Source organism: Meleagris gallopavo, chromosome 7 (assembly GCF_000146605.3).
Source record: "Meleagris gallopavo isolate NT-WF06-2002-E0010 breed Aviagen turkey brand Nicholas breeding stock chromosome 7, Turkey_5.1, whole genome shotgun sequence".
NCBI classification, from domain to species: domain Eukaryota; kingdom Metazoa; phylum Chordata; class Aves; order Galliformes; family Phasianidae; genus Meleagris; species Meleagris gallopavo.
In genome coordinates, this window is record NC_015017.2 from 20,394,848 (window position 1) to 20,416,683 (window position 21,836).

General features: G+C 34.3%; 2 protein-coding genes across 3 annotated transcripts in view; one reads left to right on the plus strand and one right to left on the minus strand.

The window, feature by feature from the left end:
• Positions 1–21,836, plus strand: part of LOC100546506 (sodium channel protein type 2 subunit alpha) — a 276,701-nt gene that overhangs the window by 89,140 nt on the left and 165,725 nt on the right. The gene's annotated exons all lie outside the window — the stretch shown is intronic.
• The window catches only part of LOC100546354 (sodium channel protein type 2 subunit alpha), a 29,325-nt gene continuing 8,833 nt past the window's right edge, over positions 1,345–21,836 (minus strand). The window contains exons 2-11 of one of the 2 annotated variants that reach the window (XM_019617148.1): positions 20,241–20,361; positions 19,730–19,884; positions 18,568–18,741; positions 16,350–16,472; positions 10,090–10,371; positions 8,571–8,624; positions 7,294–7,431; positions 6,112–6,216; positions 4,768–5,038; positions 1,345–4,677 (exon numbers count right to left, since the gene is read on the minus strand). In XM_019617148.1, coding sequence (XP_019472693.1) covers positions 3,482–4,677; positions 4,768–5,038; positions 6,112–6,216; positions 7,294–7,431; positions 8,571–8,624; positions 10,090–10,371; positions 16,350–16,472; positions 18,568–18,741; positions 19,730–19,884; positions 20,241–20,361 — 2,619 coding nt within the window. In that variant the 3' untranslated portion in view covers positions 1,345–3,481. The remainder of the gene's footprint in view (positions 4,678–4,767; positions 5,039–6,111; positions 6,217–7,293; positions 7,432–8,570; positions 8,625–10,089; positions 10,372–16,349; positions 16,473–18,567; positions 18,742–19,729; positions 19,885–20,240; positions 20,362–21,836) is intronic. The other variant, XM_031554204.1, reaches the window with a different exon arrangement.

Below are 21,836 nucleotides of genomic sequence, written 5' to 3' on the forward strand. Positions count from 1 at the left end.
CGTGCGGGAGTACAGGCAAGGTGGGGGGGCTCGAGCCAAAGCGAGCCTGCTTGTATTTTTACTGGTCCTAGGCTTCTGTTAAAGAGCCCAAATTGTTTCTAGATGGTGGAACTCGTATGACACGTGCCTTTTTTGGCATACCTCTCCTACCACAAAACCAACCAACCAGCCAGAACTTTGAGGTGTTGCCCATATTTCCCAGCTTTTAATGTATTTAAGGCAGCACTTGACATTTACAGTAAAGCAAATTTCTTTTCAGGAACAGCACTCGAGTGCAGTCGCTACCTCAAAATTTGGCTCTCCTGCTTTATCTATTGCAAACCCTACTTTTTTCAGAACGAGAGATGACTTCGCAAGGATGTACGCTAACACTCATTTTAATGCACTCAGAGAATGCTCATACCTTGCAATCAGAATAAAGCCTCATGACAGTATCTGGTCCCTCCATTCTACAGAAAACGGCTCTGTTTCTGTACGGGCTACATAGGTAGTCTGGTTTGAAAGACCTTGATCCAAAGCACTTTCTCAGCATACAGCCAAGCATCTCTTGATGGATTCCATAAAGCTGAGACACAGTGAGGAAATTTGCATGACAAGACTGATGCCATCAATGCACTTTTTTTTCTCAATTCCACTGCCACCCCACCTGTTTAACGCCTGCCTCCTACATTCCCATACCAGTGCTCACACAGGCATGAGCACAACACCCGGTGTGTATACCAGCTCCTTGGCAGCACCGTGTATAAATTCACCATAGAAATGTAACATTATAGTATTTTTATTCATTCTAATTCCCTAGCACCCTAAGATTTAAAAAAAGATGAATTTTGTCCTTCACCAGCAGTTCAAGCGAAGCTTCTGCTGGCTTCCATCCTTTCCTGCCTCGAAGTGAAAGAACAAACTATAACTATTTTACAAAACAAGATTTTCCTTATAATGCAAAGATAATTACTGACTTCAAATGTAAAATATCACTGAAATACATAGAATATCACTGAAATGATACATACTGTTCTGTAGTGTCGGTTGCTGGTTCCTTTAACATCTGTTTTCCTAGTTCTCTCAGAACACCTGACATAAAAAAGGGTTTAACATATCAGGCACATAATGTCATCCTATCCTAGAACAGATTTGAAAGGATTAATAAGCCAGTGAGTCAAAGTGCAAATCATATTAGAGATCTTTCTGAAAGCATACAGCTTCAACCTTTTACTTTCCACAATGTTGTTATTAAAATGAGTTTTAATCAGTATTCCTTACTTCTAACTTCTACGTAGTCATATCTTATTGTCGCAGCACCTCTTGATAGCCATAGTTAGTAATGACGAAAACAAAGACAGAACAATTGAATACAATAAAAAATGAAATCTTTATTCTTTTGGCTCAACTGTAATGTGGTTTACTGGTCTTTATGGTATAGCATTTTCCTGCATGCAGTTCACCGACACACAAGTCAATAGTTTTTTGTAAAAGGAGGAGTCAACATCGAATTTTTGCTTGTGTAAGAAACACAAAATGTCCTGATGTGATCAGTTATACAAGTTTGCTATTTAATTCCTGTGGAAAAAAGAAACATTGTGGATCCCATATTATATTTAGAACAGTTCTAGTGCAGCATGAATCAACAAGAATAAGAATAGTCTATGTAAACAAACACTGGTAAAGATTTCATGAATAAAAAGACTACCTTGAAACTTCTGATGCAGGCAGTGCTAGAATTTTAAACAAATCTTCCCCACCACATTTCAATTACAAGTTATATCTATATGGAAGCAAGTGCATTTTGGACTCAGTTTGAAACTTCACATTAAAATATGTGCAAAAATACAGTACTAATAAAAAAGCAGAAACCTAAAGCTACCCCATCCTCTCCTTTGTTTCTTTTTTTGTGAAGTTCTTGAATTAAAAAGTGCTATGGATAGAAAATAACAAAAGTGACGGTGACATCAACCTGAAGATAATTATAATTTCTTATTATATGTACAAAACACTGAAAAAAAATAAAATGATATTTTTACAATATTTATATTTTCTTAGAAAATTCTATCCATGTATATTCATCAGATTCAGCAGTTTGCAACAAATCCTGTACAGTCCAACTATACACCGTACAGTACTCACTTAACATTTTAGAATGCAAAGCAAGAAGCTCTTGAGTAGCTGCAAACTATTGCTTGATGTCATGAAAAAATGATGTCTGACTGAACAATTTGTTTCACTTAACCACTGAGATATGGCTTCCCATATTCAACTTTTAACAGTGGAAGGAGTAAAATTACAGCAGCAAAGGCAAGATAAACATGCATCAGTGATAGCTTCCAAACTATCTATAATGATACAGAATATTTCATCTTAGCTCTTCAAAGCTTGCAAACTACACTTATTGTGGTACATATTTGATGCAATAAATATTGTGCATGGGTCATTATTTGTTTGCTCAAACATGCACCACAGGATAAAATAACTATTTACATAGACGGTACTTTTTTAATCAATACATACAATGTCAACCTTGCTGAGAGCAGAAGATGGCTAAACAATACTGCAGGGTGAGGCAGAACAACTTCATAATCCTTAAGTTTTGTGGGGTTTGGTAAATTCAATTTCCCAAGTTCAGGTAAGATGTTTTTTACAGAAGAATACTTAAAAATGGACTTCAAGTCTCTCACTAAATTTTGTATGCAGAGTTCATTCAACTAGACTTAAGTGACATGAAAAAATAAAACATCTGTTCTATTCTTGTAGACTATGGGAATTTACAGGCACATTAATATCTGTCTGGATGAGATACTGGATGTATACTGTTTTTAAGCACCTCAAAATATAGAGCCACCCTGAAACATGGAAGTAGTCAGACTCTGCTGCTTTGTGCGACGTCATGTTTTTCCATGCATGAACTACAAGTGCAGCATGCCTTCATGCAGATCACTTCTGTCTGTACATATAGAGAATCCGAGAGTAGAACACCTGGTTCTCATACCCCTTTCCCCAACATAAAACCCATTTACAAAAATAGTCACATATAATAGTAAACAACCTGTGAATTAAAAAATGATAAGTTCACCAACACTGATTTTTGTAAAAATATGGCAGATGTGGCTGTTGAAATGCAAACAGTGGATACAATTTTTGTACTGAGTGTTTTATGTTAAACACAGAGATTCCTAGGTCCGCACCTTTTTTAAAACCAGTCCCTACAGTCCGATTGGCCATTTTATCTTCTCTTCAGCAGTGTCAGCTGGTAATAAAAACAACAACCTCCTGTCAAGATGTTACCCTGTTTTACAGAGTTGCAGTTTGATGACGAGGGGTCACTGTCTTGTTATAGGCACTGACCTTCTATATATATATATATATAATTATATATATATTTATATATGTAAAAACTGTCAGTTTGGCATGTACCTCCTACAGGAGTCCTGTGGACACAAATACATATTTTCTCAGGCTGTAAACAGTTTATCGCAAACAGAATTATGTGTTACTTTTTACTTTCCCTGCTGTCTTTACCTTTATCTTCTTTTTCTGATTTGTCTTTTTCATATTTATCCTTGTCTGGCTTTGTTACACTATCATAGGATGGTGGGGAAGTTGTGGATGGGGTCATATCTGTTTTCTCTGGAGTGGAGTTCTCATTTAATTTATCTATAATCATATCTTCTTTCATGGGCAGATCATCCTCATCTTCATCTTTATCCTGATTAAATATACATGACACTTTTTTGACTTTCTGCCTTAAAAGATGACGCCTGAAAGCACGTTGAATAACAACAGCAGATACCTCCTCCTGTTTCCGTTTTAATGTGGTTGTGATTGGTTCATAGGAGACTTTGGAAGGATTGGCTGCCATAAATCGGTCTTCCATCTGTATTCTGAGGGCATCCATCTCCCCACTTTCCCCTAACACACGCTTTGTGAAAGCAAACAAGATGTCGAGGCAGTGAATTCTGTCACCGCTTACCATGGGCAGATCCATTGCAATCAGCTGGACTTTGTTTGGTTTTGCTATGAGAAGAGGAGGATCTAACGAAGCTGCAAAATCTGATAGTTTACTGAACTCTATGAATTGCGTTGCATCTGGATCGAACTTCTCCCAGACTTCATAGAACATCTCAAAGTCATCCTCGCTCAAGGGCTCAGCACTTTCTTCAGTTGCAACACTGAAGTTCTCCAGAATGACAGCAATGTACATGTTCACCACCACCAGAAAGGATATGATGATGTAGCTGACAAAGAAGAAAATCCCAACCGAAGGGTTGCCACAGTCACCTTTAACAGAGCTCCCTGGGTGATCTTTATGAGGGTCACAGTCCGGCTCCCCACTGTTAAGAATTGGGGCTAACAAGCCATCCCAGCCAGCAGATGTGGTAATTTGAAATAGGCAGATCATGCTGTTGCCAAATGTTTCAAAGTTGAACATGTCATCAATTCCAACTTCCCTCTTGACGTAGGCAAAGTTGGACATGCCAAATATCGCATAGATAAACATGACCAAGAAGAGCAGCAGGCCAATGTTGAACAAAGCAGGAAGAGACATCATCAGAGCAAAAAGCAGAGTGCGGATTCCCTTTGCGCCTTTAATGAGACGCAGGATGCGACCTATTCTGGCAAGTCGGATGACTCGGAACAAAGTGGGGGACACAAAATATTTCTCAATCATCTCAGCTAAGAACATTCCTGTTGAAAAACAAGTTAGATTAGTCAATGATACTATTACATTTCAGTTTCCTCAGAATTAGCCATTTCATGAAAATGAGTTGTTCTTACCTACTATGGAAAGAATGACAACTACAAAATCAAAAATATTCCAGCCGATGGTAAAGTAGTAATGGCGAAGTGAAATCAATTTCAAGACAAATTCTCCAGTGAAAAGAACAATAAACACAAGGTTAATCCAATATAAAATGTTTTCCATGTCTTCACTCTGGTCATCTGTTTCTACCATCATTGTGACCATGTTAAGGCAGATAAGTATCATGATACTGATATCAAATGCTTGTTTTGTAACAAAATCAAAGACCATGCCTTGGAATTTGTTCTGGGAAGAAAAAGAAAGAAAAAAAAAGTTGTATTATGTTATGCATGGGGTAAAATTTCTTTTTTTCCAAATTACTACAGATTAATTAAATCTAGCATGTAAGGGGATTTCATGTCTTCCATAAAGTCTTTCATTTTTATGAATTTTTCAGTTTGCACATGTAAACATAAATCAATCAGAAATGCAAATACTATGTCTATAAGCATTAATAGGAAGATTTCAAAATACTCATGGTGTAATTTTTAAAGTTGCAAAGGTCAATTTTCTATCTCAAACAAGTTCACTGTAAGCTTTTGTGTCACAATATTGAATGAACTCTTAACCTGGCAAAAGTTGGGGAGAAAAAAACAACAAAGAAGGGTATTGTAAAAAGGCTGAGAAGGGTATTGTAAAGAGGCTGAGAGTTAATAGCACTTCATTGGTCCTAAATCTTAAGGAAATACAGAAAAAAATTCAAGGCCAAAGTTCAGTGCCCTTCATGTCACCAAAATAACCTTTACATCTTGCATTTTCAGCTATAGAGAATTTACTAGTGGCTGAGTGGGTGTCTCAGCTGGTTCCACAGTCCAAAGTAGAACTGCAGAGCTGGAATCACTGCCCCATCTAAACTTTGCTCTGAAGTGCCAGGGGCGAGCTGGAGGAAAAAAAAATTGTATGGATTGTGCAGCAGGAATAAATGGGAGAGGTAAAAGGATGTTTTTTTCAGGCAATAATATTGTAACTTGCTCCCAGTCTTCCTTGATGACTGAAAAGGCCTAGGCCCTAAAACTTTCACATATTTTGACAAATATATTTTCAGAGCTGATTGTTTTAGTCTTTTTCTTTGTTTTGAAAAAATGTCACATATAATGTCATTGCCATCCATAAAGAGAAAAGGAAGGGGAAAAAAGGAAAGGTTAAGAGTGCTTCATGTTGAGGCTACCAAAGATAAATATTTTGGATTTCAGACGAATAAGACTTTTTTATCTATTTATTTATTTATTTATTTATTTCAGGTTACAACTTAATTCAGTCTGAGACACACCCAAAACAGTTTTTAAATAAATGTAAAAAGAGAAGATTTTTATTCTTACTGCTGGTCGTGGTATAGGCTTTTGTGGTTTCTTTGAACCCAACTTTTTCATTGCATTGTAGTATTTCTTCTGTTCTTCTGTCATAAAAATATCTTGACCTCCAAAGTAAAGCAAAGAGACAAAAACTGGTTAAAATCACATATTTCTATTGATTACTTATAAACAGGAATACATAGTAGTAATAATCACTCATTCTAATCTGTGGGAAAATTAGAATAGACATGTAAGTTCCCGTTTATCTTCATTATTAGTATATGAGTAACAAAAATATTGGTTTATAAATGTCACTTTCAAAGTTTGGGATTATCTTTGAAAGATGCTTGAACTTTAAATGATAGATTTCTGGTTTTCATTCGGGTGATACAGGTAATAGGAACCTTCAAGAAAGAGAGGTGCTTTTTCTTTGTTCTACTGAAGTTGTTATGGAGACATGAATGAACAAAACATTCCAGTCCTGTGCTCTTGTTTTTCCTTTTGAGTAAATTTTGGCAAAATATTAGAATTGACTTCTATGATACCAAAGGAAGATGAGAAGTTAGTCATACAATTGTATCTTACAACATTTATTTTCTGACCACAAATGCAGGACTTGAAGCAGAAGATCCTGGAACTATTACATGGATTGAGTAGGAAAAAAAAGTCAATTTCTCTCCATCTCAACAAATTTCAATATATGACTCCAGCAGCATTTCCAGCAGTTCACTGTCCTGCCAGATAATTTAATTCAGTTCTGTTGCTGAAACACTGCTGCCTTTAGAGGCAGTGTTGATAAAATATGAAGACTAAAGGGAAAACAAATTCATTAAAATACTTACTATTATGGTTCAGAAATCTAGGCTGCTGAGCTCTGAGATTTGACAATAACATAACTAAGAGGTTTTATAGCTGCATTTAAATTTTTCAGTGGTTAGTCTTTTTATGATCTTGTTAAAGATTCCAATCTGAAATCCACATCTTTACATTAGCATTGAATATTTCACTAACCATGGAAAGACGTCTGGCGTCACTTGTCTGTCAAACATTTATCAAGACAAATTGTACTGCTTTATATCAACTTTATTTAATATGCAAAGTGGGTTAATTTATCTTAAAATGAAGCCTGAAAAGAAAATAAAGTTATTGTTTGTGGACCAAAAAGATCAACTTTTAGCTTTCTTTTCTGAGTAATGATGAAATACTTATCTTTTTTTTCTGTTGGTTGAAATTGTCTATGATGACACCAATGAAAAGGTTCAAGGTAAAGAATGATCCAAAGATTATAAAGATGACAAAGTAAAGATACATATACAGGTTATCTTCATACTTAGGCTGATCCAAAACCTGCAGAAAGGCACAGACACTAAGCCTTAGTTTAAATGTGGACAGAGAGCTGAATAGCTTCTGAGTATTTATGAAGTAATATTCTTGACAAAGGACTTTGCTATTGAACTTGGTACTTTATTTTCCAAAGCTGTTACTCATTATATTACATAGAGTAAATACTGAAGGCACAATTGTTTTAAACTAGGATTACCATCCATCTGAATCTGTACACAACCAGAAACATCAACTTTTAAAGCTGTGACCATCTTAGTGTATCTTGTGGGAAGCTACCAGTGTAGGCTTGTAGAGCTTCACTACTACAGGCAATAAGTAAGCTTTCCTGAATTTTAGTATTTGTTACATATTAGTTTTGTACAACTTCTTTTCTTATTGTTTTACATCTCACTGCAATCTACCCTAATTTTAACCTGAGTTTTAACTCAAAAACCTGACCAATGCAGGTTACAGCACATGTTCTTTGCAGTGGCCTAGGAAGGCTAAAGAAAGGCACCCAAACAATGTTTAGAGTGAGTATGTTTTCTTGGTATAGCTGTGCACATTTTTTATACTACAACAGACCTCCTGTTGTGAGTGTAGCTTACAAAAAACTTGGAGCTTCATCAGTATAGTTTATTCAGTTGTTTATTTAGAATTAGAGCACAATTTGCACCAAGGAAGGAAGGAGAAGGCAAAATAGTATGAAAATTCACAGGCCAAGTTAAGAATAGGAACTGTGCCCTGAAGGAAAGTCAGACTGTTTGCAGAAGATAGTGAAAATCTCACCTTTAAAAAAAGATCAGTGGTACAAACCATCATCTCTAAGCTGTGTATCCATGCCTGTTTCCAAATGTAATTAATACTTCCCTGCACATAATGAGAGGAGGAAAAGGCATTTCATGGCAACAGTTCAGTGTGCTGTGGAATTAAGGAATCTTGGTCCAACTGCACCACAGAGAATTTGGACCTTTTAGGACTGCTCCTCTGCTTTCTTCATCTCTTATATTTTTTCTATGGTTTCAATTTTCTCTAACTATAAAACTGCAATAACCCTTGTTCTCCCACTTTTACTGTTATTTCTAAAAGATGGTGTTAAAGTTATGTTCTTAAGTCTTAGAGCTCATACAGTCAAACTGATGGAATTGAGGGAGTATACTTACATTACGAGAATCCACAGCAGCATACATGATATCCATCCATCCTTTAAATGTAGCCTATAAACAGAACACTGGTGTTTACCTCATGCTTTTGCTGGGAAATGGCTTGTAAGAAACATTTAAGAGCTGAAGACTAAGTGTGTTTAAACATTCAAAACACCAGCTCAGTGTAATATTAATAGGCAATAAAACATTGTACGTTTTATTCATATATGGGAATCACAAGCAAATTGTAATGTCTGACTATAAAGGACGCAACCTCTATTAAATTAGGAGCTTTTATATATAATGAGTAACACACAATACAAATTATTTTCTGTGTATGAGCAAGTAGGTATACTTGATATAGATTCCACACATCCTGGGTAAATTTAATTGCTTGTTTTTCTTACGTTAGTCACTACAGCCTCTACACTTCGTATTATTTATGTAGTGTCACAGACTTATCCACACATAAGAGTTATTCCCAGTTCTTGGCTCTAATGGATTACTCTTATAAACTGCTGAGGTGATACCACAGAATTTTTGAGCAAGAATTCAAATTTATTTGACTTCATAGCTCACAGAAATGAATACCACTCTGGATCAGGAATAACTGCTTTTCCTGTGTACATAACAACAAGTTTGTCATGATTAATTAACACTAATTAGAAATAATACATACAGGAAGAACTAGCTTGTCATTTATGAGGAAGGATATCCCTAAAATGCATTGCATTGTATAAGCACAGGTGATCCCAAATCTAAAGAACATATTAAAATGTTAATAATCAGAAAGATAATCAAAATATATTTAATATGAGAGAAATAAGAAAAGAGAAATATTATAGCTGCATTTAAGTAGCATTTAAGATAAGAGAAATATATTTAAGATAAGATAAATATATTTAATTTGGAACGTATGAATTCACAGGATTCTTTACTTGCTGGCAAAGTATCTTGGGAAGCATATTTTCATGTAGTAGTTTTAAGTTAGAACCTTGTAAAATATATTAAGAATTTTAATTATATGTAAGTTCAATTTTAGAGAAGCTTTACAAACAGGAATATATCATTAAAAGCTAATGATCTTTATCTCTGTTTTGAGAATTCTGAAAGCACAAAACTTTCACATATGCCCCTGCCAGTTCAGCTCTTTTAAAACAAGTCAATTTCCAACAAGTAGAAGCATATTATATACATAATCGAAAAGAAAAGCAAGGCTGATCTATAATCAGATGAACTGAGATGCAAGGCTGATATATATTTGAAGAAAGGTTAAAAAACAATCTATATAAGTTAAAAATCCATTTCTGCTTACAGTTCTCCACACCGACACATGTATATACACACATACATATGTATATATTTTTAAAACACATACTCCACAGTTTACTTAAGGATTTTTATAGGCATAATGCCAAACGAAGAAGCGAGAAAAAATATTTCTATCTGAAAGAAACAAATAGAAATAACTTTTTCTGTTAGAAGTAAACCACAGAGATATAAAAAGAGAAATAGAAATTCAGGAGTGGTGACTTACCACTTGAAGTAAAGAAAGGTAACCAAGGCCTACATTATCAAAGTTAACTTTCACATTCTTCCATCTGGCAGTTTCATTGTTTTTAATGAGCTCCTCACATTGGCTGTAATTGTTGATTTGGCTGATATCAAATCTCTCATCGGTTGTAGTGTTAACACAGTAGTAAAATTTTCCAGCAAATAGATTTACTCCCATGATACTGAAGATCAGCCAGAATATAAGGCAAACAAGAAGCACATTCATAATGGATGGAATTGCTCCTAAGAGGGCATTTACAACCACCTGGTGTACAAATGAAACCAGATACAGTGTAAGAACACAAACACTACTATCTTCATTAGACTTACTTAAATGTACCACTCTGCTTTAATTCAGTATAAATCTGTATTATACTGTTTGGATTATAATATTAAACGAGTTTTGAAGAAAGATAAATTATCAACATAATTAGAAGGAAAACCATACAAAAAGAAGCAAATGGAAGCTTTAAATAATGGGAAAAAAAGAAGAAAATATAAAATGAACTCTAAAAACGAAGAGCATTAATCAATTACTTTAAAAATACGTACTTAATATATGACCACAAAACTGTATCTGTAGTATTTCTAATGACTGCATCAAGCACAAAAAACTTTTTTTCTATTATATTTTTATTGGATAAACAGTCCTAATCAATGTTATTGAGCACATTTTTACTTGAAAGTAATTTTAAGACTTTTTTAAAATAAAACTGGGGGATGCATTCATGTTCATTTGGATGGCTATACATAAAAGCAGAAAAGCAGCCATGTTCAAACAGCAGGCTATCTGAACACAAAAATGCTGGTAGTGAAAGCAGCAGATAAGACTTAAAGTAGAGATAATTATTTAATGCTGAAATTGATGAACTCCTAAATCAGGTAGCTTTGGTCTTAAGTCTTTTCGTAATAACTATGGAACATCTCTGCCCACTTTTCCAAAAGAACTGAATCAGTTCCATAGAATCTAACATAGATTTTGTTTTTAAAAATGTAGGATATCAGGATATCATCACATAGATGTGATTATAGATGACTGACTCGGGCTATATGACATAGGTACTATAACAGATCTTATATTACACTAGTCTATCTGTTTCTAATTGTAAAAAATGCTGGCCTTATATTTATGTTTCATGGGTTTCACAGAATCCATTACTTGCAAATTAGTCATCTAAGCAAATCAACTTTCATTCATATCTATTTTATATGGCTGAAAATAAAACCTTCGAATGTTACAGTAGGTGATCATCTACCATCCTGTATAACATACAGTAGACATGGCCTGAAGAAAAGAAGAAATACCTCTTGGGCTTTCAGAGCTCCTTTTCTGTCAAAATAATACCTCTTTGAGGTGATCCATTTTGGACAGTATTATACATTTCATATGACATCAATTAAACTTGTGTTATGCTAAATTTAGAAGCTGGAACAAATTAGGATTAATATAAGTTATTCTCTATTTCCATTAAGACACAGAACATTAGATGAACTCTCCTATGCTTCTTGCACATCTGGATTTTTATTTTTATTTTGCCACAAACTTTAAGTCATATATTGCAATAAATATTTATTTCTAACAGGGAAATTTTAAAAATCAAAATAACCTGTTAAACATAATAAAATATGCTTAGCAATATTTATTATAAATCAATAAGTAAAAACAATACAGCATTTTATCACTCATGAGTAGGGAAGAGATTAATGATTAATCTATTCTCACTATTTCACCAGTGCTCTCTTATGCTGACTTGTACCCGCAGATTTGCCAATGATGTTCCTTTGCAGGACTGTGAGAAGCAGTCCGGCCTCAGGAAACTATTACCTTAATAATAATGTTGAATTAATTTGAATTGGAAATCTAAGAAGTTATTGATTAAAACGGGAAGTCTGACTGGATTAATGAAAGGCTACAGATTTTTTTCCAATTCTGTAACATTTTCCAAAAATCTGTTAGCTAAGAAAGTATTATTTTTATTTAAGGTTATCTCAACTATTCCAATTAAAAATATAATTAGAATCTTTAACTGTAGAAATATTGTTTATTAAAAATAAATATTGAAATATAAAGAGATAGTTAATGAAGTGAAGATATTTGTTTTCTAGTTTTCAGTCTCATTACACCTGAGAATTCTGTTCCTTGTTCTGCTACAGCTGCAGATTGAGTCATGTTATTCCTTCTAATACTGCTGAATTTCTACAACTGACATACTTTCTTTGTTATTGTCTGAGTCCTGAAGCTATAGCAGAACCAGCTTGATATATGTATCATTTGAAGACACTCAAAATATAATTTTGAGTATTATGAAAAGAACTTCTAGATACCTCCAGGCTTTCAATGAAAGTAGAGGCACAAGAAAGGAGGACAAGTGAAAAGAAAAAAAAGAAAGCATTAAAAAGAGATTTAAGAGCATCCTTTACTTATTTAAAATAAAAAATAAAAAAACTAGTATGGGCCTACCACTATATAGCAGTGAGTGACAGCATTCAGGACTGAACACAGACAGATCATGTCTCACCATAATTCTTAACTCCCACAGCCCAGTCTCCTGAAGCTTCACATGCAAAAACTTATTTCCATTATCAAGAGTATGATGGGAAGATGCAGTGGAAACATCACATGCTTCCCATTAATTAGAAATAGAGGAATATTTTCTATTAATTATTAATTTGGGTAGGCACAACAAACCATGATCTTAGAGAACACTATAGTGGATTGAAACGTTTAGATGTGTAGAAAAGAATTTCTTGTATCTATATAAGAACTACAGTCATAGAATCAAATCATAGAATGGCCTAGGTTGGAAGGACCTCAAAGATCATCTACTTCTAAGCCCTCTGCTGCAGGCAGGGTTCCCAATAATTAAATCAAGCACCAGATCACGTTGTCCAGGGCCATATCCAACCTGGCCTTGAACTCCTCCAGGGATGGAACATCCATAGCTTATCTGTGCAGCTTATTCTAGCATCTCACCACCCTATGAGTGAAAAATTTCCCCTTGACATCTAATCTAAATTTTTCCTCTTTTAATGTAGAACTGTTCCCTCTTGTCCTATCACTTCCCGTATAAAAAGAAGTTGATTTCCTTCCTGCTTATAAGCTCCCTTTAACTATTTTGAAAGCCAGTATCCGGTCTACCCTGGGCCTTTTCTCAAAGCTCAGTTGTCTCAACCTGTCTTTGTAGAAGAGGTGCTTTAGTCCTCAGATCATCTCTGTACCTGTTCCAGAAGCTCCACATCTTGTGCTCAATGGAAGTAATTTTAAGTGCCCATGAAATATGTACACCATACCATACCATGTTATATTTTCAGTTCAAAGAAATTAATATATTATGAAGAGATATCTTGAATTTCCAGGTATCAGATCTTAAAATCATTTTGTAATTAATTTCTTCATCAACTTGAGCTACTGTAGCTTTAAGACATTAAAACTGAGGATTTTTTAAATAATCCAAAATTCTTTATATCCATAAAAATGTTATTCCAGTAGTTATTGCTTAAATAACAAAAACATCTATTTTTATTCTAAAGTTATCTAATTTCATATACTACTTATTATTGTATCTAGTCCTAAAGTCATAGATCTCTTTCTTATTCAGATGATTTACTAAGAGATACAGTGAGCAGACCCAGATCAAATCAGTAGGCAAAGCATCAACATGAAAGTTATGAGATGGAAAATTACGCCCAAATCTTTGTTGCAAAATGCACTACTTTTTTCTTCTTTCCACACTAAATTTCCACTTCATGAATTTGCTACACAAAGTTATATTTTCAATTTTTTTTGCTAATCATTCTCATTAAAAAGCAACAATTAATGGGTTTTTTAGAAAGATATTTTACACAGGCCCTTTATCTGATAAAGCATCCCAAATGTTGACATTTTTCTCAGCATAGTTCTGAAGGATTTTTTTTTAACTGAAAATCAGTGCCTATTTTAACACAGAAGATAAAGAATTATGAAAACCTTACATTCTCTGCAATTTTCAAAACCAATATTTTTTCTTCAGTTCAGAAGAGAAAATACAGGGACTGTTCTGAAAGTAATGCCTCTTATTTTATTATGTTGTCCCACAACATCAGGGGCAGATGTTGGTGGTATGGCAGTAGACGCTCAACCTTCCCACCAATATTCCATTACAGGTAGTTGCCGTGTGACAGATGACAGCAGAGGGGCAGTTTGACAAAATGATGTGAAGTCTCATGTGGAAGAGCAGATGAAGCAAAGGGGTGTCACTGTATTCCTCTGTAAGGAAAACACTGCAGCCACTGACATTCATTAATGCTTCTTGAATGTTTATGGAGACCAAACAGTGGATGTTAGACAAGCCATGTTCCAGATGGTCATGCAGATTTCTACAAGTGTGGCATGCAGGTTCTTGTTCATCGCTGGCAAAAATGCATAGGCAATCTTAGTGACTACGTTGGAAAACAGTGTTTGTAGCTGAGAATATGCTCTATCAAATAGCATTATTGTGTTCTTTGTATCTCTTGTAGTTTACATGGAAATAAATAGGAGGTATTACTTTCAGAGTGACCGACGTGCATGTAGCTACTTAGTACACAGGCATTCTAACTTGTTCTAAAGTGCTGTAGGAAAAAAAAAAACATAATACGCTGAGGAAACTATGAGAATTCATATTCTGATGCAGGGCTCTCTCAAAATGGTATGTTGTGTGGACTAAATTTCAGAAACAAAAAAAAAATTAAACTTAATTACTAAGCAGGGTAGAAATCTACATTTACTAAGAATAAGGCAACATACTTTTTAAAGCACGGCAAAAATTTTGTGTGAAAAGTATTTTTATATAATTTCAACAGGACTTCCTGTAACTTATTACTCTGGAATTTTTAAGAACAGATGTGGTAGAGTACCACAGCAAATGTAGAGTGGCTAGACAGTCCACCAAGAAAGGATCTGTGAGATTCAGAAATTTGTTGGAGGCAAGTGCATGGTATTTTCTACTTGAATATCAAAACCTATTTCCTTTTTAGTTGGAAGTCTTTTGATTTCCATCACATTTTCTCTAGAAAATCAAGAAGCTGTAGTTGACTTAAAAATTTACTAATAAGCTTTTAATCCTAGGTTTCAAAGATCAGTGATCACAGTAGGTAGATCACACAAAGACCTTTTTTAATTTCAGAAATAAGTTTTCAACTCAGGTACATTTGCTGATTAGACTTACAGCTATGTGCCCCAGTTAGACAAATGGACCCTGAATGTATATGTCAGACATCTTGTGGCTGGAACTAGCAATGTCTTCTATCTCCAGTTGTTGACTACTGCCTATAAGAGAAACATTTCTAGAGTTTTCATGTCATAGCAGAATATGTAAGGTCTTTGTCCATTCCAGTATACTGAAGAAGTGATTTGAACTAATCACTAATCTGTCTTCACACTAAAATAGACTGAGAGAGCCAGTTAGGGCAAATCAGGGTCTCAGCTGTGGTAACTGATACAGCAATAACTTCTGTAGATAGTAACTTCTCAAACTTATCCAACTCTGCCAGCAAAAATGTCTTCCCATATGTTTTCAGGCTTCTTAGTGCTCTGCAGATTACAATCAACATTTTAAAGTCAATACAGAAAGCAGTAAGCAATCAATTTAAGCCAGAAATCATAAAACAAAACACCAGCTCTATCTTCAGCGTGCTAGAAATGCTGTCTCAAGTAGAATGCAATAGTCATCTCTGAAGGAGTGAAGGCATTTTATCACTACCAATTTTCTTACATCTGGACTTATAACAAAGCTTTTAATTTGTAATAGAAATTGCCAATTAATATTTTCATAACAGTACGTTAAAAGATTTTTGATGGGCTACGGATAACATTCTATACTTGTAGGAAAACACATGTATGCATATATATGTATATGTGCTCATACTTTTATGAGGAAACGTTGATTTTTTAAACTATTTCAGCTGTAAGAGGATTTAATCATATAGGATAAACTCAGTCATGTAGTAAAATTCCAGAGATCCATGCAATTGATAAACCCTTGGGCCCTTCAGGAAAACGTGAAATTTGCTGAAAGGCCAGCAAACTTAAATAAATGTTACAATGTGTGCAATAACACATGAATTCATATAAGCAGATGAAGTCTTTTGCTTATATGTCAGTGATAAATGTAAAATATATAAGATGATGGTGCAGCATTTTTGCATGGATTTGTCATTGATTATTCTGCATGCATTGCTTCTGTGTATGCATGCATTATTTCAAATTCTTTCATTTTTTCTTACCCTCATCCCTTCAAATCGCGACAAGGCTCTCAGAGGTCTCAAAGCTCTTAGTGTCCTAAGGGATTTAATCGCACCAAGTTCTGAGTAGCCCAAGGCATTAGCTGTTAAGCTAACCAAAGAGACCTACACAAAAACAGAAAGGCAATAGTGCTCATTCATCTTGTATATCCTTTGATACATATGGTGGGATGACATGTGCCCTGAACTTCAAAGATTCAAGGGTAGACCTCTTTCTCTAGGAGTCCTTCTGTAATGCAGAAAGTTTTTAAGTCAGACAAAGCAGAATAAAAGTATATCCTAGGTACCTGTTGATGAAATCATCTTTGTAGAATGGTATACAAATGTCTTCTAAATTCACATAAACCAGCCAATATTTGGTGGCATTTAATGAAAAATGAAGTCACATGCAAAAAGAAAACTTGCAGAAGTTGGGTGAATTGGAATGCTCAATTTAGGATAAGACTTTCCATGTTATCTTCAGAACTTGAGAATGTAAAAGCTCTCAAAAACTACATTCAGACCTGGCCTTTGGGCAAACATAAATTTGTAGTGTCCATAAAATCTTATTCAACAGCCATAGCTACCAGTGCTGCTCAGATTTAACAAGACTAATCAAAACTGATAACCGTTTGTTAGACTATGGTAGGAGCTTCACTGTTAGGCATATCCACACTTCATTACATTCCCTGTGAATCCTTTAACAACTTCATCAATTTTGGCTTGTGTAACGCTGGTCTGGTCTGCAGGCAGATGATTAAATAAAACAGAATAGCTGTAAAATAAATAATACAATTACCTTTCATCAATAATCCTAAGAAATGTATTTATAGTAGACCATTTGGAAGGAATGGTCCCAGAAATAAAATTTTTAACATCTACTGCAATTTAATGCCTTTCTCTTTCAGCCTTCCTGTTCTCTCATTTCTGTCATTTCCACATTAACCTCTTTGACTAGTTATTTCACTCATCCGACTAAACACTTGAAAAAAATACTGTGGAAATTGTTGTGGTTTTTAGTTGTTGTTTTTTTTTTCCATGCAAACAATTGCTATAGAAAAAGATTCCCATGAAAATCTCAGAAAGATATTCATAAAGTTCACTGCAGTAACTAAACCACAGATTATCAAATAAGTATTGAATAATTTTGATAGATACAGTGAACGCAGAGTGACAATGTAAAGTATGAAGCCTCTGTAGAACACTACTGATTGATGATTTACATAGTCTTATGCCATTAAATATTTCACAGGGCTTTACTCAACCACAGCATTCTAACGTGGCACCTAGACACATTTTAGCATAGGATCTCTAGGGATGGTATGGATATAAATGTTTGCCAAGCTCTGTGTAGTAAACAATTCTTGGTCTATCATACTGTAATACTAGGGAGGTATGCAGTGTTTTCTACAGAATTCTGCTGCTGATCAGAACAAGTGAACAAGAGATTCAAGACACACTCTTACCTTGCATTCTATGGGAATTAGACATGCAGAACTGAGTAATGCCCTTTTAGCACAGACAGATGTAGTCAGGATATTGAGGATGGAAGGGAAATGGATGTCTGCTACATGGCTAAAGATTTGTAGTCTTCCACTTTTTGCTACCCAGTAATATGCATACACTGTTTGGCAGTTAAGACTTGAAATTACAATACTCTGTCCACTAGGTCCTTCAGAAAATGTGATCTGCTTGGTGGTGCAGCGTTTTGAAAATCTCTTGAGTACCCATTTCAAGGGAGCTCAGCTGTAGCTCTCTAAGTGACTGTTTAAGGTTGTACGTGTGATACAGTGAAAAGCACAAAAGGATTGAGTAGTACTGAGTTCCTAGAAGTATTTGTCTTTCATCACATAAGTGATAGGATACACATTAAAGAAGTAGAAAGTTAGAAACTTTTAAATCAATTGCTTTCAAATACTCAAATTCCACATACAGTTAAAACTCATAAAGATCAGCAACATCCATTCCACACAGCAAAATTACCAAAAAAGCATACTTTCAATAACTTCATAAAACTACAGAATAGCAGCAAAAAAAAAGAAAAAAAAATCTAGAATAATAAGTACATCTGCATAATTTTTCTTTCCAAACAGAATTATAAACCATATCACAACAACAATTTTAAAACAGAACTTCCTTTGGCTAGAACAGTATGTTTATCTAAACACATAATCCTGTGATTTTTAGAGCTTGTGTACATGATATGAAAAAGAATACATACATCAACAATCAGGAAGTCCAGCCAGCACCATGCATTAGTGAAATAGGTTTGAAAGCCATAAGCCACCCATTTTAAAAGCATTTCCAGAATGAAGATGTAAGTAAAAACTTTGTCAGCGTATTCCAGCATGGTCTTGATAGTTTTACGTTGTTCTATGTATATATCTTCAAATGCCTGTGAAAAAGATTTTTGAGGATATAATTAAATGACTTCCCAATTTGTAATGCAAGATATAGTAGCCAAGAAAGTATTTGAATTGAAAAGATATATGTGATGATAAGCCACATATTCTTCCCAATATCCTTTCACTTAATACTGTAGTCTTCATAACACTGTAGTACTCATCTTTCAGCTGAGCTGGACAATGATTCATGAAACTTATTGTAATACTATTCTCCAAATCTCATTTTCATTCATTTCCATTAATAGCAATAGCTTATTGGCATAAGGGTTTCCCCTGTGATAGTTCCAACTTTGTATCAAAACTTTATATCAAAATTATTCATATTACATTACAAATTTAATAATGCCTTGTGATATATAATTTTGAGAAATGAGTAATTGAACCCAAACTATACGCGCAATCCACAAAGCAATTCTAAACAGAAATTTCAAAAGGAAAGATCTAGATCAATGGTGAATCACTGCAACCTGGAACACAAATGTAGCAAGTGCACTGTATTTTGCTCCTGCTATGAGAAACTAGTTGGTTCAGTACTTACTCAGTGTACCTGATTTAACATCAATTTTGCAAAAAAACTGATTGAATCATTATCATACCTTACATCTCATTTTGCAATTCAAGTTGCTGTTGATATCTTCCTAGCTCTGCAATCAAATAATATTCTATGTATCTCTTCTGAGAAAAAAGAGTTGCTAGTATATAAAAAGAATATAGAGACGTGAGCACCAGACTGATGTAATTGATTTCTTATCTTCATGAACACTAGCTACATTTTGAATTCATCCAACAATTTCTTTCATAGCCTGAGAGAAAACTTACAAGTACACCACAATATATGCCAAATATTTGTTCATATCCATTGGCATTAGAACATCACTGAATTGGATATTAAACTCTGATGTTTACTGTAGCTACAAAATGAACTGTAATTCCAAATGCTTGCTGCTTAAAATAGACACAGTGGTTCCACCTTCTTACCAGAGCACCACTGCTGAGGAGAATCATGAAGACAATGAAGGTCTCAAACCAGTTGTGTTCAACAATCTTATAGCATGTTTTCCTAAGATTCCACCAGATTTTCCCTTTCCCATCTTCTACACTGACTTGACAGCACTTGAATCTTCGCACACAGCCTAAGTGTGACAATAAATTGAGATGTCAAAAAAAGGTTAGTATTTATTAGGAATTACAAATGAACAAAAGCAATTTGGCTCATTTCAGAAATACTGCAATAGATGGCTGTAAATAAGTATCTTTCTGAATATTTGAGGGCCTTAGTTTCAATATTTGAAATGGAAGCTCTGTAAGTTTTATAATAGCTATCAATAAGAAAGAAAGCACCACAACAGCACCTATGAAGGAGATACTCATACAGAAAGAAAATATAACTGTAATCACAAGTCAGCTTATTGATTTCAGCTAAGAATAGATCCCAGCCCACAATAACAAAATTAGGCCTTATCATGTGAGTGTATTTTGCTTTTCCTACCTTCTGTGAAACAAGCCTCAGGCTCCAGAGATTCTTCAGGTTCAACTTCTGGCTGCTCCCCTTCTGGAGGTAGTCCAATATCAACTGTGCTGCCTTCTGATGAACTGGAGGCATTTAATTTCTGTGAATTAAAACCCATGTGTACCATTATTTTTTCAAATTTAAATTATTTTGAATAGATGTTAATGTTTGAAATGCATATCAAAATCTTTTGCATGTATTTCGTGCTCTGAAATTAAAAGAATAATTTTTGATATACAATATATAATGCCAAATTGCTCTACTACAGGTGAGGTCACAAGATTAGAAAAATTGTATTATGTATTTTCCCTCAAGAAAATATTTTCATGTTTTCATATAAGGAATTGCTGAAATAATTAGACTACTATTCTGAGACAGATACAAGAATTCTTAAAAAAAAATTCCTATAAGTTAGGAATGGGTGCCTTCCACACTTTGTACTGCTTTATTATTCCAATCATGTGGCTGCATTTTAGATCACACCTAATATAATTTTTTGTTAATACAAATAACTTTTCCAAAGTCATGACCAAACCAAGAGCAAGCTATAGAGATGTATTTTCATGTCCCAAGTAAATGTTGTTCTATCAAGACTGTATAATCTAAAAAGTTGGAATGTAAACTTTTAATTATCATTGACATGAAAACACATATTATGAATTGTACAGGATAGTTTAAATTTCTATTTCTAAAAGAGCATCACATTACTTTAAGAGCAGTAGCTGTTATTTTGCATTCTCTATTGCCAATGCATTTTCTGATTTTATTGTGCACTTTGAAACTACTTATTACTTTGTTACAGTACACATACATGTCCAATAACTATAAAACAACAAAAAAAATTTTTGGAGGATTCAAGTGAAAACAAATGCTTTAAAAATAATACTGTCACAATACTGAACCAATTAATCATACTGATAATATAATCCAAATCTTCTCTTTCACACCATGATATTGTGTTGGCAACAGACAAATATGAGTACTAGAATAAGTAAAAGTAGTTTGATCATGGCATTCTATGACTCTTCTAATGTTATCACTATGTGGAGTATAACATCAGTAAAATGGCTGCACTGATCAGTAGCTAATTTTATAAAGGGAATGATGTAAGCAGAGTCAGAACACATTCTGTGGGGAAATAATATTAGGCAGAGGTAAGATCCATGGAAATGTTAAAGATATATATTTGCTGACAGTTAAAACTTAAGTTAGAGGCATTATTCCTTTAAAACATGTTCAAGAAGCTCTAACTTCTAAAGGTTTTGTAAAGGAAATGTATACAGTAATAGTATGTGAATACAGAACGTAAAACTTCAAGGTAATTTTACACTGCCACCAAGATTCAGTATGTTCTTTAAGCAAAGAAAAAATTGTTTCTCACTCATTCTGAATTTATCAAAAGACATTTGACAATATATCATGATTTTGACAGAGGCTTAACTATGATTTCTGTGTACCATGGTACACTTGTTGACCACATTTTAGAGGAGGAAGACAAAGCAAACCAAAACATTTCCTGTATGGTATATTATGCAGGTAATTGCAGTGATATTCACAACCCCTTCCGTTTCTTTG